The 18,048-nt window shown below is 40.8% G+C and overlaps 1 protein-coding gene across 1 annotated transcript; it reads right to left on the bottom strand.

Moving 5' to 3' along the window:
• Nucleotides 1-8,186: 8,186 nt before the first annotated feature.
• On the bottom strand, nucleotides 8,187-15,695 carry LOC110508700 (carbonic anhydrase). The gene is made up of 7 exons (XM_021589428.3): nucleotides 14,998-15,695; nucleotides 14,509-14,706; nucleotides 13,024-13,142; nucleotides 12,821-12,913; nucleotides 12,644-12,706; nucleotides 12,376-12,531; nucleotides 8,187-8,949 (listed from the first exon to the last, which is right to left on the bottom strand). The coding sequence occupies exons 1-7, from the start codon at nucleotides 15,029-15,031 to the stop codon at nucleotides 8,830-8,832; spliced, it is 783 nt and encodes a 260-aa protein (XP_021445103.1). The 5' UTR covers nucleotides 15,032-15,695; the 3' UTR covers nucleotides 8,187-8,829.
• Between the last annotated feature and the right edge of the window lie 2,353 nt (nucleotides 15,696-18,048).

Below are 18,048 nucleotides of genomic sequence, written 5' to 3'. Positions count from 1 at the left end.
GGACCCATGCCAATTCTTTTCAGTCTCCTGAGGGGGAATAGGCGTTGTTGTGCCCTCATCACGACTGTCTTGGTGTGTTTGGACCATGATAGTTTTTTGGTGATGTGGACTTGAAGCTCTCAACCTGCTCCACTACAGCCACTGTCAATGAGAATGGGGGCGTACTCGGTCCTCCTTTCCTGTAGTCCACAATCATCTCCTTTGTCTTGATCACATTGAGGGAGAGGTTGTTATCCTGGCACCACACTGCCAGATCACTGACCTCCTCCCTATAGGCTGTCTCATCGTTGTCGGTGATGAGGCCTACCACTGTTGTGTTGTCGGCAAACTTAATGAGGGTGTTGGAGTCGTGTTTGGGCATACAGTCATGGGTGAACAGGGAGTACAGGAGGGGACTGAGCACTCACCCCTGAGGGGCCCACGTGTAGAGCATCAGCATGGCAGATATGTTCTTACCTATACTTACCACCTGGGGGCAGCCCATCAGGATGTCCAGGATCCAGTTGCAGAAGGAGGTGTTCAGTCCCAGGGTCCTTAGCTTAGTGTTGAGCTTTGAGGGCACTATGGTGTGGAACGCTGAGAGATAGTCAATGAATAGCATTCTCACGTAGGTATTCCTTTGTCCAGATGGGAAAGTGCTGGAGTGCGGAGTGCAAATTGGAGTGGGTCTAGGGTTTCTGGGATAATGGTGGTGATGTGAGCCATGACCAGCCTTTATTAGCACTTCATGGCTACAGACGTGAGTGCTGCGGATCGGTAGTTATTTAGGCAGGTTACCTTAGTGTTCTTGGGCACAGGGACTATGGTGGTCTGCTTGAAACATGTTGATATTACAGACTCAGACAGGGAGGGGTTGAAAATGTCAGTGGAGACACTTAATTACCAGTTGGTTAGCGCATATTCAAAGTACAAATCCTGGTAATCCGTCTGACCCTGCGGCCTTGTGTATGTTGACCTTTTTAAAGGTCTTATTCACACCAGCTACGGAGAGCATGATCACACAGTCGTCCGGAACAGCTGATGCTCTCATGCATGCTTCACTGTTGCTTGCCTCGAAGCGAGCATAGAAGTCACTTAGCTCGTCTGGTAGGCTTGTGTCAATGTAGTCTGTAATAGTCTGCCACAACCGAGTGTCAGAGCCGTTGTCGTAAGATTTAATCTTAATCATGTATTGACGCTTTGCCTGTTTGATGGTTCGTCGGAGGGCATAGCATGATTTCTAATAACCGTCCAGTCCTGCTCCTTGAAAGCGGTAGCTCTACACTTTAGCTCAGTGCGAATGTTGCCTGTAATCCATGGCTTCTGGTTGGGGTATGGTATGTACGGTCACTGTGGGGACGACGATGTACTTATTGTTGATGCCAGTGACTGATGTGGTGTACTCCTCAATGCCATCGGAAGAATTCCGGAACATATTCCAGTCTGTGCTAGCAAAACAGTCATGTAGTTTAGCATCTGAGTAATCTGACCACTTCCTTATTGAGCGAGTCACTGGTACTTCCTGCTTTAGTTTTTGCTTGTAAGCAGAAATCAGGAGGACGGAGTTATGGTCAGATTTTCCAAATGGAGGGCGAGGAAGAGCTGTTGTATGCGTCTCTGTGTGTGGAGTAAAGGTGGTCTAGAGTTTTTTTTCCTTTGGTTGCACGTGTAAAATGCTGGTAGAAATTACATAAAACTGATATACGTTTCCCTGCATTAAATCCCCGGCCACTCTCTGAATGAGAATTTTCTTGTTTGCTTATGGCCTTATTCAGCTCTTTGAATGCGGTCTTAGTGCCAACATTGGTTTGTGGTGGTAAATAGACAGCTATGAAAAATATGAATGAAAACTCTCTTGGTAAATAGTGTGGTCTACAGCTTATCATGAGATCTCTACCTTAAGCGAGAAAAACCTTGAGACTTCCTTTCTATTCGTTCACCAGCTGTATTTTTACAAATAGACACAGACCGCCACCCAGTCTTACCGGAGACAGCTGTCCTATCTTACCGATGCACCGAAAACCCAGCCAGCTGTATGTTATCCATGTCGCCGTTAAGTCACGACTCGGTGAAACATAAGATATTACAGTTTTTAATGTCCCGTTGTTAGGATAGTCTTGATCGGAGTTCATCCATTTTATTATCCATTGACTGCACGTTGGCTAATAGGACTGATGTTAGAAGCGGATTACGCATTCGCCCTCGGATCCTTACAAGGCACCCCGACGTACGTCCTAGATATCTCAGTCTCTTCTTCATGTGAATGGTGGGGATTTGGTCCTTTCCGTGTGTCTGAAGTAAATCCTTTGCGTCCGACTCCTTAAAGAAAAACTCTTAGTCCACTACGAGGTGAGTAATCGCTGTCCTGATATCCAGAAGCTCTTTTCGGTCATAAGAGATGGTGGCAGAAACATTATGTACAAAATAAGTTCCAAATAACGCAAAAAAACACACAACACAATTGGTTAGGAGCCTGTAAAACGGCAGCCATCTACTCCAGCGCCATCTCTATGGCTCATTCGTCAAAAACCCCACTGATATTGCCAATTACTTTAATGATTTTTTTCATTGGCAAGATTAGCTAATTTAGACATGACATGCCAGCAACAAACGCTGATACTACACATCCAAGTATAACTGATTAAATGATGAAAGACAAGCATTGTAATTTTGAATTCCAGAAAATGTGGAAGAAGTGAAAAAAGTGTCTATCAACAATGACAAACCACCGGGGTCTGAGGATAATAGCGGACGATATTGCCACTCCTATTTGCCATGTCTTTAATCTAAGCCTACTAGAAAGTGTGTGCCCTCAGGACTGGAGGGAAACAAAGGTAATTCCGCTACCTAAGAATAGTAAAGCCCCCATTACTGGCTTAAACAGCCGACCAATCAGCCTGTTACCAACCCTTAGTAAACCTTTTGGGAAAAGTGTGTTTGACCAGATGCAATGCTATTTTACTGTAAACAAATTGACATCAGACTTTCAGTACACTTATAGGGAAGGACATTCAACAAGCACGGCACTTACACAAATTACTGATGATTGGCTGAGAGAAATTGTGGGAGCTGTTTAGTTAGACTTCAGTGCAGCTTTTGAGATTATCGATCATAGTCTGCTGATGGAAAAACATGTGTGCTATGGCTTTATACCCCCTGCAATATTGTGGATAAAGAGTTACCTGTCTAACAGAACACAGGGGGTGTTCTTTAACCTTTTCATGTGTGAGTTCCAAATGTCACAGCGTGAGTTTTTTATGTGTATGATGTCAGAATGCACTCACTGTTCCAAAATGTGATTGTTACGTAACACGACAGTTAACCTGCTCTGTCCTCAAACCAAGGAACTCTGTCTGCTAATTATCTATAGACTATGTTTCAACTTGTCCATTTCAACAAAAAAAATTGATCAACTTGTATTTTCGAACAACAGTTTGAATTGAGGTGTGATCTGCCTCCTCATTTCACTGTTGCGGACCATTTATGTTTGAGGCTTTACTGAGCCGGACAATCTTCTCTCTTCAACGAGAGACCAAGCACTTCCCCAGTGTTTCCCTAGATCAAGTTTGAAGACATTGCACATCTCTAGTCAGAACTTGCACAAACTTTTTTTAATTTTCTGTATATCACGTTGTTTCTACTGTAGCATGCTGTACGTATGTATGGATCATAATGTATTTCAAATCAAATCACATTTTATTGGTCACATACATATGGTTAGCAGATGTTATTGCAAGTGTCGTGAAATGCTTGTGCTTCTAGTTCCGACAGTGCAGTAATTTCTAACAAGTATTCTAACAATTCCACAACAACTACCTAATACACACAAATCTAAGTAAAGGGATGGAGTAAGAATATATACATATAAATATATGGATGAGCAATGACAGAGCGGCCTTCTAGATGGTAGTGGGGTGAACAGGCAGTGGCTCGGGTGGTTGTTGTCCTTGATGATCTTTTAGGTCTTCCTGTGACATCGGGTGCTGTAGGTGTCCTGGAGGGCAGGTAGTTTGCCCCCAAGTGATGCGTTTTGCAGACCGCTCCACCCTCTGGAGAGCCTTGCGGTTGTGGGCGGTGCCTTACCAGTAAGTTGCCTTACCAGGCGGTAATACAGCCCGACAGGATGCTCTCAATTGTGCATCTGTAAAAGTTTGTGAGGGTTTTAGGTGACAAGACACATTTCTTCAGCCTCCTGAGGTTGAAGAGGTGCTGTTGCGCCTTCTTCACCACACTGTCTGTGTTGGTGGACCATTTCAGTTTGTCCGTGATGTGTATGCCGGGGAACTTAAAACTTTCCACCTACTCCACTGCTTTCTCGTCGATGTGGATAGGTGGGTGCTCCCTCTGCTGCTTCCTGACATCCACGATAATTTACTGCTTTATTCACGTTTTCAAGTACTGGTGTCAAATCATGCATTACAATTCTTGCATAGATTGTAATCTTTTTTGAAGATTGTACTGATTATGATAAGCTAATGCTAAGCTATTTTCCAGCTATGTGTGGTGCCATGTTTGTTGACATCATACAGTGCATTCTGGTTGTCACGTAAGTGTCTGTCAGACCAAAGATGTTATAACAAGGGATAGTTCACTTGACTGACGTATGGTGCTTTCAAGACAACTGGGAACTCTGAAAAATACGATGCCAAATCATGACGTCAGTGAACTTCAGGTCAGAAGGTCGGAGCTCTATAAAGAGGCCCGAGTTCCTGAGCTGGAATTCCGAGTTGGATGACAGTTCAAAACGATTTTGCCCATTCAGAGCTAATTTTTTCCCGAGTTGTAGTTGTCTTGAACACGGCACCAGATTGTAGCTATGGTACCTTAGGGTTGCCAGCTCAGACCCCCCCCCCCCCCTTTCAGGGGTTTTATTTTTATTTAGCGTATAAACTTCTCCTGTGTTTGCCCCCCATTTTATAAATAAATCCCCCATCATAGTAATATTTCCTGCATCACATCCCTCCATGAAACCTCGCTCCATTTCTACCCCCACAAACCCCCCCTAAAATGGTTTCATCCCTGTTTAGCTTTCACACTACGGTTAGGCTAGGCAGTAGGCTTGTATTTGTTGTGATGATCTGTGAGGGAATAACATTATAATTGCTTTGTCAATAATGGTAAATAACTTGTCAAGTCATGTGCTCCAGTTCTTGTATACACTGTAACAAGTACATTGAAGATTTGTAATATGCTGAAAAATTGACAAATTAAGTTCATATTTTCAAGCAATGGGCGCAGTCATCTTTGACTTTGTTTATTTGCGTCTTATAGTGAATGGCATTCTGGGATTTGGGAGTTTTCGCTTGTCAAACATAAACAAACATGGCTGCCATCATAAAGAATGTAGCTGCTGTTAGCTTAGCTGACACCCATCTCTTTTCTAAACCATATTACATTTCTCTCTTGTGCTCACCAGAGATGTGGTACATTGTAAACAAGTCTAGCTGTTAGGTTGCTAACCGTTTTGTTTTTTGTTAGCGCAACCTTTTATTTAGACTGGTTTATGGAATGAGTTTGGCTGTGGATGTGTTCTGTGTGATATTCGGATGATGATGTTCGCATTTATCTTTTTCAATAAAAGGTGAAATTGATGAATAAAGTTGTGAAGACCTTTATTTCCCAGCAGTACAAAGCATTGTTTAGATGCCTTCAGAAAACAATGCTGTTTAGACAAGTTTGTTCCATCATATGTTCTGTTACTACTGTTCCAATCACATATTTGTGATGGTATGCTGCAGGGACCAGTCAACAATGATCACAAATATGTGATCGTACGTGGCAAAGGGTTAATGGAAGCCTCTCCAACATAATCCAGGTAGAATCAGGAATTCCTCAGGGCAGCGGTCGACCCCTTACTTTTTTCAATCTTTACTAATGACATGTGACTGGCTTTGAGTAAAGCCAGTGTGTCTATGTATGTGGATGACTCAACACTATACACATTAGCTACTACAGCGAGTGAAATCACTGCAACTTAAAAAAAAGAGCTGCAGTTAGTTTCAGAGTGGGTGGCAAGGAATAAGTTAGTCCTAAATATTTCAAAATCTAAAGCATTGTATTTGGGACAAATAATTTGCTAAACCATAAATATTGTAATAAATAATGTGGAAATTGAACAAGTAACCCTGGATTGTAAACTGTCATGGTCAAAACATGTTGATACAACAGTAGCTAAGATGGGAGAAGTCTGTCCGTAATAAAGCCTTGCTCTGCCTTAACGACACTATCAACAAGGCATGTTCCTACAGTCCCTAATTTTCTCACACTTTTCAGTCATGTAGTCAGGTGCCACAAAGAGAGACCTCCAGAAAATGACAGTTGGCTCAGAAAAGTGCAGCACGCCTTGCCCCTTATATGTACATGGAGAGCTAACGCTAATAATATGCATGTCAACTCTGACTCAAAGTGGAGGAGAGATTGACTTCATCACTGCTTGATTTTGTAAGAAGTGTTAACATGCTAAATGCACTGAGGTGTCTGTTTAAACTACTAGCACACAGCTCAGACAGCCATGCATACCCTACAAGACATGCCAGCAAGTCTCTTCACAATCTCCAAGTTAAGGACAGACAATGGGAGGTGCACAGTACTACAGAGCCATTGCTACATGGAACTCTATTCCACATCAGGTAACTGATGCAAGCAGTAGAATCAGATTAAAAACACAAATACATCTGATGGAACAGCGAGGACTGTGAAGAGACACACACACATGCACACACACACACAGACGTTGTATTGTAAATATGTGATAGTGGAGTAGTGGCCTGAAAGTGTTATAAAATGTAATATATACAATTCTATATATCTGCCTTAATGTTGCAAGACCCCAGGAGTGTGGGGAGCTTTAAATAATACAATAGACAACTACAATGAGAGCACAAAACATTAAGAACACCTTCCCCCTTTTGCCTTCAGAATGGTCTCAATTCATTGGGGCATTGAGGTGGACTCTATAAAGTGTCAAGCATTCTACAGGGATGCTGGTCCATGTTGACTTCAATGCTTCCCACAGTTGTGTCAAGTTGGCTGGTGGACCATTCTTGATACACATGGGAAACTGTTGAGTGTGAAAAAGCCAGGAGTGTGAAAAACACAGCAGTGTTGCAGTTAACACACTCGAAATCGGTGCGCCTGGCACCTACTACCCATACGCCGTTCAAAGGCACTTCAATATTTTGTCTTGCTCATTCACCCTCTGAATGGCACAAATACACACTCCATGTCTCAAAGCTTAAAAATCCTTCTTTAACCGGTCTCCTCTCTTTCATCTACACTGATTGAAGTGGATTTAACAGGTGACATCAATAAGGTATTAATAATAGCTTTCACCTTTCATCAGTCTATGTCTTGGAAAGAGCAGGTTTCGTATATGCAGTGTATATTGGTCCTGACAATCTATATACCAAAAATTATTCTGATCATTTGATTGTATTCACATGACTTGATTCTTGAAATATGTAAAAAAACAGTAACCCATGTGTCCAAAGACTAAATATAGTACTATACAGAAATAGCTGTAGGTCACAAACGACTGAGTTGAATCATATATTAGACATAGTTGGGTTTAGAACAGGTCAAAGAACAAGCTTCGACATACATATGACATACAAGTCAAAAAATATATATTCTCAAAATCCCAACTTTGATTGACACTGGAAGTATGATAATCTTAACATTTCAATGTGGCCTGTCTAGACACTTTTACTAACTATGTTGACACGAAATTCCATGCATTTACATCAAAAGTAATTTGTTCTGAGGCGCATTTTGATATTGTACAAGGATGTGAACGGGTTAATCACAAAGACATATTTAAGTTGGAGTGACTGTTGTTTGTACCACACAACGTGATTGATTAACTTGTCCTGAACCACAGAGGTGGAGAACTCCTAGGTCAATACTTCCTTGTTACGGGCACGTGACTGTAAAATAAGCCTTCTGTCCATACTTTAAAGGAAGATATCTGATTATCAACAGTGGGGTCTCTGTTTCCCTAGCTGGGTAAGGCTGATCCCACACAGCCAAAGGGCAACTGACATTTCTCTAGTGTGGTAATTCAATATACCCCCAAAAATGTGCAAAGCTTTCCAACAGATGTGTCATTCCATTAACATTGAGTTTATAAACAGTTACCGATATTAAACAACACAGGATTTCATTATAGTGGATGGGACTTGGATGACATAAAGACACCTCACACAACATTTTCTTTCACTTGTGATTTTAAGACAAAAATAATGCACTGGCGTGACGGTAGGTAGAGAGGTAAGTTATGAGTACAAAAATATACATATATATATATATATATAAATATAACACTTAAATTACATCTCTTATATTTGGCATGGACCTGTAATCTAAAGCGACAAAAATCAAACAATACATTGATGATGATGTGAGGATACAATACGAAAATGGAAAGTGTTTAAGGATTCATTCAAGATTCCATCTCTTGCATAGCAACTGTTTGTGCTTATTGAGAGTAGAGAAGAAGAAAAAAAAGCCCTGTAGTATTATACCATTAAAGGCCTCTATCTCTGACTGACTCATCTGTTATTGCAGGGGCAGGCAGCTAAATTACATTAATCTGGGGTGATCCTGAGGCTGATCGTCAGGGATTACAGGAGCTGCTATCCATCCATACCAGCGCATAAATCTCATCTGCACTGGCTCGTTATTAAATTGCATTAGTTTAGGTTTACATTTCTGTTTTGTAGTATTTACTGATGGTTTTGTCAATGGGGTTAACAATTAGCAGATTCTGACACCAATGCACGTGCTAAAATGGCACACGATGTATATATAACCTGGGGAAGATGGATGGGGGATGGTGTGACACGTGGCTGTTTACTTGAAGGACCGGCGGACCGTGCGTCCCTTGAGAGGCTGAGTGGGTCTGTAGTTGTCCTGCATGCAACAATGTGCCTCTCCGTCCCCACTGAACTCCAAGCTGCGGAATTTACCCATCTGTCAAGCGAGAGAGAGCAAGAAAGGGAGATACAATGGTTAGAATCAGAATGTCAACACTGTGGCCTTTGACTCATGCTAAAGTGGTTGCTGTGGCCTACTGCTCTCCAAAAACGATTTCCTATATTTAGATCATATAATCCCTAAAACAATACCAAATAAGTACCAATGTTCCTATAGAGGTCTAACTGATCACAATGTAGAGTGAAGTTTTGAGAATTAAGAGTGGAGGACACAATCACAGAGGGGAGAATAGAACAGTATGCGCAATGACACCAGCGTGCAGCTTGGGAACCCCTCTCTGGTAGAGAGTTCACTTAAACCTCACTTGTTAAACCATGTGGGTCTCATATTCGCCTGCAAAGCCATATAAATGTGTCATTAGCGCAAGCTCAACAATTGGAATCAAAGTAATCAGACGTACAGCCATAAGCAAGTAAGTAAAGAGTGTACATCCAGGTTCCTATAAGAATTAAAATGTCTTCACTAAATTGATATTACTATGCATACCATGACAATGACCGGCTGCAGAGTCTGTACAGTCTCATTTCCTAGTAAAAGTTCAAAATGTAGGTGTAGACCGTATCAATTGACACACTGTTCAACTTGTTCTCATTGACAGTGAAACGTGAAATCACCCAAAAAAATAATGAAAGTGCATTAATTTTCTTTATTCTGTAGTCTCACACTCTTTAGGCATGGGTCCTAGACCGTCCTACTGTATGTAGGTGAAAGTCTTTTTCCAACACGAAATTGCATCAGTACTCTGTCAGAACTGTAAAACTCTCTCCACCCAAGTTATTGCTGCCTTGCGCTACACCTTAACTTTACCTCAGCAATACATATGGCTGAAAGTGTCGATTTAGGGAGGGCTACAATCTTCATGATGACATTTGTGAGACAATGCGTTTGACTGCAGCTTTTTGAGCTTTCAGTAAACAAGTCTCCTTGGGGATCAAATTTAAATGCCAGCTGGTGAAATTGGACTTCGGGATTTGATATCCCCGAGGCTCAGCATGGAGCTTCAATAATAAATCAAATCAAAGTTTATTGGTGGCGTATACAGTTTAGCAGATGTTATAGCGGATGCAACGAAATGCTTGTGTTACCAGCGCCTAACAGTGCAGCAAAAATGTCAAACATGTACACAAACATGTATACAAAAAAAAAACTAGAAATAAGAAATCCCAAAGAAATCAGAATTAATTCAGTTAACAACCCAAATAACACTATCAGTAATCCAAATACAATATATGCATATATACACCAATAACATATACTAAGAATGATATGTACAGCAGTAGATACTGTCCATTACAATGAGTTGTCAAGTATACAGTGTATACATAAACAGTGTAACAAAATGCAATGTACAGTAGTAGGTATATTAGAATTAACTATCAAGAATACAGTATACAGTGCCTTTCAAAAGTATTCAAGCCCCTTGATTATTTCCACATTTTGTTACTTTACAGTCAAATGGATTAAATAAAAATCCACAGCAATCTACACACAATAATTACAAAGCGAAAACAGGTTTTTTGAAATGTATGAAAATGTGTTAAAAATAAAAAACATAACCTTATTTACATAAGCATCCAGACCCGTTGCTATGAGACTCGAAATTGAGCTCAGGTGCATCCTGTTTCCATTGATCCTCTATGAGATGTTTCTACAGGTGGATTGGTGTCCACCTGTGTTATATTAAATTAATTGAACATGATTTGGAAAGGCACACACCTGTTTATATAAGGTCCCACAGTTGACAGTGCATGTCAGAGCAAAAACCAAGCCAAAAGGTTGAAGGAATCGTCCATAGAGCGCAAAGTGTCAAGCCACAGATCTGGAAAAGGGTACCAAAAAAAATCTGCAGCATTAAAGGTCCCCAAGGACACAGTGGCCTCCATTCTTAAATGGAAGAAGTTTGGAACCACCAAGACTTTTCCTAGAGCTGGCCCCCCGGCCAATCGGGGGAGAAGGGCCTTGGTCAGGGAGGTGACTCTGCCAGAGCTCTAGAGTTCCTCTTTGAAGATGGGAGAACCTACCAGAAGGACTACCATCTCTGCAGCACTCCACCAATCAGGCCTTAATGGTAGAGTGGCCAGATGGAAGCCACTGCTCAGTAAAAAGGCACATGACAGCCTGCTTGAAGTTTGCCAAAAGGTACCTAAAGACTCTCAGACCATGAGAAACAAGATTCTATGGTCTGATGAAACCAAGATTGAACTCTGGCCTGAATGCCACGTGTCACGTCTGGAGGAAACCTGGCACCATCCCTATGGTGAAGCGTGGTGGCAGCATCATGCTGTGAGGATGTTTTTCAGTGGCAGGGACTGGGAGACTAGTCAGGATCGAAGCAAATATGTACGGAGCAAAGTACAGAGAGATCCTTGATGAAAACCTGCTCAGGATCTCAGACTGGGGCGAAGGTTCACCTTCCAACAAGACAACGACCCTAAGCACACAGCCAAGACAATGCAGTAGTGGCTTCAGTACAAGTCTCTGCATGTCCTTGAGTGGTCCAGTCAAAGCCATGGACTTGAACCCGATCAAACATCTCTGGAGAGACTTGAAAATAGCTGTGCAGCGACGCTCCCCATCCAACCTGACAGAGCTTGAGAGGATCTGCAGAGAAGGGGAGAAACTCCCCAAATACAGGTGTGCCAAGCTTGTAGCGTCATACCCAAAGGTGCTTCAACAAAGTACTGCGTAGAGGGTCTGAATACTTATGTAAATGTGATTTTTCACTGTTTTATTTGAAATACTTTAACATTTCTAGACCTGTTTTTTTGCTTTGCTATTATGGGGTATTGTGTGTAGATTAAGGGGGAAAAAACTATTTAATCCATTTTAGAAAAAGGATGTAATGTAACGAAATGTGGAAAATGTCAAGGGGTCTGAATACTTTCCGAAGGCACTGTATGAATACACATAGTAAAAAACAGTATAAAAGAAACGGTCCACTCTTTAATGTCTAATAATTGGGGAGGTGTCTGCTGTTTCATCATAGGAAGATAGATTTTCTTTGTAAATTATTTACAGACAGACTTCGGAAGTTCTAAGACCGCATGGAGCAACAAATACTTTTTTAGCCCATGATATAGGAAAATAACATATCTTTACTACGCATGCTTGGTATATTAATATGGGTGAAGGCTACTTTCATAGAAGTGGTGGGCTATTCAAATGATACTGGCAGGAGTTACTAAATAAGCACTATGGGCCACCCCGATAATGTAATCTAAAGTGAAAGCGGCAAAGTCCATTAAGTGAATGGCTAAACTTCTCTGACTATAAAAACTAGAGTGTAGCATGGTTATCTGTGTGGCAGGGTGTGCAGGCAGGGTGTGACCTTGGTCAATGAATTGGGGCTGAACTGATGAAGTTGTTTAGTGACAATGAAGGTGCTGTGTAAAATTATTGTACCTGGGTAAGGCTGACACTGATTGATTCCTTCAGGACAATCCAGGTGACACTCTCTAGTAGAGGGGGAGTGGTCAGGGAGCCATTGTATGTCCAGTAGTCCAGTGAGTCAGGCAGCAGAGTTTTGGCGTCAAAGTTGGAAAATGTAGTTTGCTTCCCCTACAGAAGACACAAATTGTGATTAATACATGTTTAAACAAAGTCTTACTTCAACATTCCCATCCAATTCCCACTACAGCTAAATTTGAGTAGTAGTCAGTTTGGATTTCACCTTTGATTTGATGGCCTCCAGAGCATCCAGAACCTTTTGTAGTCTGGGGTTTGCAGCACCAAGCTATAGGAAACAAGAATTCACAAGGGAATCAGGCTACTTTTAGAATTAAATCACAAGGAAGCATAAATAGCATATGAACTAATTCTAAACATTTAAATTGTATTAGATCTGTACCTTCAGAAACACTCCAACTACAGCAAGACCATCGGGATGGCTAGCAGCTTCACCACAGCTGAGGTACTTGGTGTTCCAGTGCACCAGATGGAGCTTTAAAAACAGAAAGATGATGTCAGGTTTAGCTCAGGTAGCCAATCAAAATACTGATCTGAAGCCATACAGCTTGTCCGGTTGTAAAATCTAGGTCTTGAACTGCCTACCTCACATGGGAACTTGATTCCATTGACGGTGTGCTCAGAGCCCCTGTAATCACTGGCTCCCCAGTGGAAGTGGAATTGCTTCAGCCTGTATGTGCCGGTGATGGGGCCTCCGGTCAGTGCTGCGAGCAGGAACGCACGGACACACACAAACATACACGCACACACTTTTAATGCTGCTCTTCAAAATATCCAAAGTGTCCAAATGCAGGCAAATGACAGATTATTACTAGTCATCTACTACAGTTACAGGCTGTTGCGTTTGAATTGATTTAAGGCAGGTGTTCCTCAGGGGTACGCCAAATAAAAACGTGATTCACATTTCTATTTTTTAAAATTCACATTTAAAAAAAAAAAAGTCAATTTATATTTTCCAACGGGGCTATACATTTGGGTGAGGATTTTATCCCCTCGCCTGAGTAGCCTCGTTTCACTGCCAAAAATAAAATTTAACCATCTAGTGTTCAGCGAAATAACACAATGTCATATACAGGTAGCCTAGTCAAATAATTAACATCCGATCACATTAACCGTTACTTTGTCGCGGGAATTCCACTGACGGTCCGTATGTAGCCAAATGTAGCTGATGCTCATTCCGTTTGCTCGAAAATGGATTTAAAAAAAGAAATGCCCGCGTCCATAGACACACATACCAGCTCTACTGGTAGTACTGCTACTACCATCGGTACTGCACCTGTCAACAACAAGTTGTTCAGCTTCCATGAGGACATCCAAAGCTAGTATCAGTAATTCTACATTTGTTGCTAGCCCAGCTGGCATGGACACTGACAGTGACAGTTGTGAATCTGATGCAGTCGAAGAGCTACTGCCCCCTTAACAGGGAAAGCCGAACGATGGACCATCGAAGAGCCACAAATATGATAAGAACTACATGATTTGGGGTTCACTTATATTGGGAGTAGTGCCTTTCCTCAGCCACAGTGTGTTATATGTGCAAAAGTACTATCTCCCTAACAACTCAAAAGGAACACGTTGGGAAGCAATACCGCAATATGCTTACTTCATAGATGATTATCCTGATCGTAAAATACACTAATATAAAATAAACGATAGGGTAGGAAACGTTCGTTTTGAACAATCTAGTCTGCAGACAGATGTGCTTGCTTCCCGGCACCACGTCAATAGACAACAACCAGACAACTAGCGTCTTTTCAAACACCTGCCTACTCTCAACCCACCTATCAATATCATCTACTGTACAGCAGCCTATATGCACAATGGACAAAGACAGTGCATACAGAAATTAATTCACCACCGTGTTTGATATTTGTTCGACACACAGCCACTGAGTTAATATGTAACCAGTTTGCAGCTAGCCTCATTCTCGTTGCCCCTTACCTTACTGAATCCCCGCCTCAGAACCCATCAGAATGTAACTTGTATAGAAAATGAAGGTCATATTTTGTGAAGTGAGAAACGGAGATAATCATGTAATGTATATAATTACATATGGTTTCTAAGGCTTACTTGAACTGTCAGTATCATCCACAAAGCCAACTTGGAAGGAATGGCCATTGTTCAGAATGTCTGTGGAGTTGGATGGGTCATAGTTCAGTTTGAGGGGCTTCAGGGCAGAATCGTAGGATGCTTGGCCACTAATAATATTAATAGGAGACTGCCTGGGCCCATTAGCATTGGGGAAGTGCTTACACCAGTTGACAGGTCCTATGATAGAAAAAACAGGATAAAGACAAAACAGAGGAAACATACAAATGTATCATTCACTCTATTCTAAACAGTCCAATTGTGTTCTCACAGATACATTCATAAACGTATGACAATAACCTAACAATGTAGGGCTAATGATTTATTTACAGTAACACACCAGAAAATATTATAATATTTTTTTCAGATAAGAAATGCATAGAGCTACTCTTTCATGCAACTGTTGCAATTTAGTTTTAACTAGTAGATTGCAAAAGTGCAATCAGCGTCAGATGATACTGAATGCCTCACCGTCATATGGTCCGTAACCCCAGCCATGAGACATGATTATTGACGTCTGCTCCTACGCAAATATAATCACTTTCAAATGGTTAGACCTCGATGCAAGGATCCAATTTGTGATACCCTTGAACAACAGGTGTCAGGGTTTAGGCTATATAGACTTCCCTTCGTATCAGTTGTCCTGTACCTCAACTGGGTGAGTTTAGCCTCGTTATCTTTTGGCGTCATCAAAGCAGGTGTTCAAGCAGAATCAATACATGAACCGGATCACACCACGTTCTTTTGGTCCCATTCACTGTGGAGCGTGTCGCTCTATCAGTCGACCTGGTCTCAGATGGTGAGGAAGAAGGAGAACCTGTTGAGTGAGTGCATTCCAGACAATGCAGTCTTGCCAAAAGCTTTGCTGTTAATAAATTACACACGTTTCATGTGTAGTTCCTTCAGCATGGTGTCATCTGAGGGTTTTTTCTAGTGCTATCCCAAAATAGATGTTTCTTTCTTCTGTTAGCGAGGCCTGCCAGTTTCACTGACCTTGAGCTCTTCTACGTAGTCTCAGCCAGTAGTAGAAGACTTAGCCTGTCGTATGTGAGATGTGAAAAGAGCAGAATCGACAAGATGGAAAACAAGTATCCAAATCAAACTGCAATGCATTTTATTTTTTTCTATGAACTGCCGATGTCCCTTTGAAGTCGGCGTCCTGTCAGCGTAAAAACCTAATATTATACGCGCAATAGACTCTTCCTCTCCAGCGCTTAATTAAAGGGACAAAGACAATAGGACATCAGTCACCAGTAGTAGGCCTACAGGTAATTAGACTTGGCACAATATTTTCCCAGATGTGCATAAATAATTTGGCAAAATTTGTTTTTATGCGCCTACCAGTTTATTAGTCACTTTATAACATTGGTTAAACAAATGTCATTTGGAATGAGTTGACTGATATGAAACAAGTGCCAATGAATTACACGTTCCATTTTGTTGATAATGTGACGCATAGTTTTTGGTAATTCAAAATATTCCTGAAAATGCTTTTTTTCAGGATTTGTGTATTTTAATCATTAAAGGACATTTTGCTTTACGTCAAGTCCAAGAAAATGTCATGTGCATTTGCTTCCATCTACTGGTACAATGATGTATCACAGACATTGACATTCGCATATGTCTACTCTCTTAGCAATGACTGCAACATGTGGCAATTGCTGGGTATTGCTTCTGGACACAATTACTACCAAACTTTAACAAGGTGACGCAGGTGAGTTTAATAATAATGAATAGGCTATATGCGATACAGTTTGGGATCTAACCAGTTGTGCAGTAAGCATGACTTTTCTATATCAGAAAAATTCTAAACCAACAGAAAACGTGATCAGAAATAAATCAACATTTCACTGTCATTTTGATAATATTCCATTCTCTTGTGGTGAATGTAAATTAGCATATTAATCATGACACAATCACACACATGTTGCGCCAGTTCTTTATTTAGAAACACATTGATGTGTTTTATGTAAGCCGTGATTAGATCCCCATGTTTGACAGTTGCTTCTCACATGTACTGTAGCTAGTCTTTTATATTGTTTTTGTCACTGACACACATACTCAATGCCAACACATCCCTTTGTGCATTTTGACCTGCAAAGGCTGGATGAGATGATCCATGATTAACACAGTACAGAATATCTTGGAAGTAGGAAGTAAAATGTCCGCTTTAAGATTATATCATTTAAATTATGCTTCAGCATCCTTTTTTAAATGTATTTTTTGCCACAATTTTTTTCACTGCAAAATGCACATACATATACTTTTGTTAGGGTGCGGCATAGTTTGTGTCAGAAATTATAGATATTTTTAATTGTACAATATCAGTATGATATATATTGTCAAGTCATATCAGGGCAAAATCATACTGTGACTCATCTTATTTAGACATCTTGTTAGGTACACAAAGAAACAAAAAGGCATGCATGATGCCCAACCTTCCATCAAAAGAATGCCAGAAATAGTCAAAAGTTATGTAGATACATTTACATAAAAGAGAGGCTATCCTCTGTAATTAGTTGTACTTGTATTGATATGACCACACACGTCAGCCCTCCAGTTGAGTAAGTGGCCCAAAGATGATCAGTACTATTACGTGACCGTAGAACCTTATTGCATTTCTGTCCAAACAGAGTTATTGACATAGCCTTCTGTTCAATGTTCTCTACCTATATAGTACTCTAAATACCTCGGTTCATGTTAAGGTCAAAATAATACAATAAAAAAAACATTTTTGCTGACCATTCAAACCAATGAGGGTTCGGAACTTTAAAGCCAGTTATCTCAATCGTCTTTGTGCACATAGAACCTTATAGTCTCAAGCTCTCGCAAAGTCTCAGTGAAAAGGACTCATCAAGCCCACAGAAAGAAGTGCTTGATTTGTCATTTCTACCTATAAACTATTAGCAAGGGACAAAATGACAATGACTAATTGGGTCTATAGTGGGAGAGAGGATGGGGTAGTGTCATGTATAAATCAGAGTACTAAAATTAGATAAGTTAGATTTACAGATGATTGGGGACCTTTCAACAAAGATCTCACTACTCAGAGGCCCAATGATGGTGTAGACAACATTGTTAGGGTAGAATATAAATAAATTGGCATCTGGTACAGAGAGTAAACCTAAAACATCTGCAAGGCATTATTTAATAGTGAGTGTTTATTGTAAAAAAAAAAAATGTATTGCAGCCATTTGAGATCTTACTTAGACTAATTGAGCCTTTTTACAATTGAAGCAAATCAAACATGTTTATCGTGATTTTATCCATTCAGCTTTTTTTTTCTTCTTACCAAAAAAACATCTCATCCTGCAAACAAAATCAATATGGGGGAATCTCAGCTCTGAAAGGGTGTGATTTAGCATCTTTTCATGGCACAGATGTGTGTTTTTGTCCCCAGTTCAGATGGAATAGTAAGCCTGAGTATGGGAACAGATGGCACTAACGCAAGGATCTTCTGACGTGATCTCATTTGGCCCATTCATTCATTTCTCTACAATAATTGATTCCTATGCCGATTTC

This window comes from Oncorhynchus mykiss, chromosome 28 (assembly GCF_057628025.1).
Source record: "Oncorhynchus mykiss isolate SJ-2025 chromosome 28, ASM5762802v1, whole genome shotgun sequence".
NCBI lineage: Eukaryota > Metazoa > Chordata > Actinopteri > Salmoniformes > Salmonidae > Oncorhynchus > Oncorhynchus mykiss.
Note: the sequence above shows the minus strand (reverse complement) of the source record. Positions and strands in the feature narration are given on the sequence as shown.

What these genes read in the sequence shown, in the direction of transcription:
- LOC110508700 (XM_021589428.3), bottom strand. Translation starts at nt 15,031, where the DNA reads ATGTCTCATGGCTGGGGTTACGGACCATATGACG. An exon ending in GGGTTACGGACCATATGACG is followed by an intron (nt 14,707 to 14,997) that starts GTGAGGCATTCA and finishes TTTCTATCATAG; the next exon opens with GACCTGTCAACTGGTGTAAG. An exon ending in GGATGATACTGACAGTTCAA is followed by an intron (nt 13,143 to 14,508) that starts GTAAGCCTTAGA and finishes TCCTGCTCGCAG; the next exon opens with CACTGACCGGAGGCCCCATC.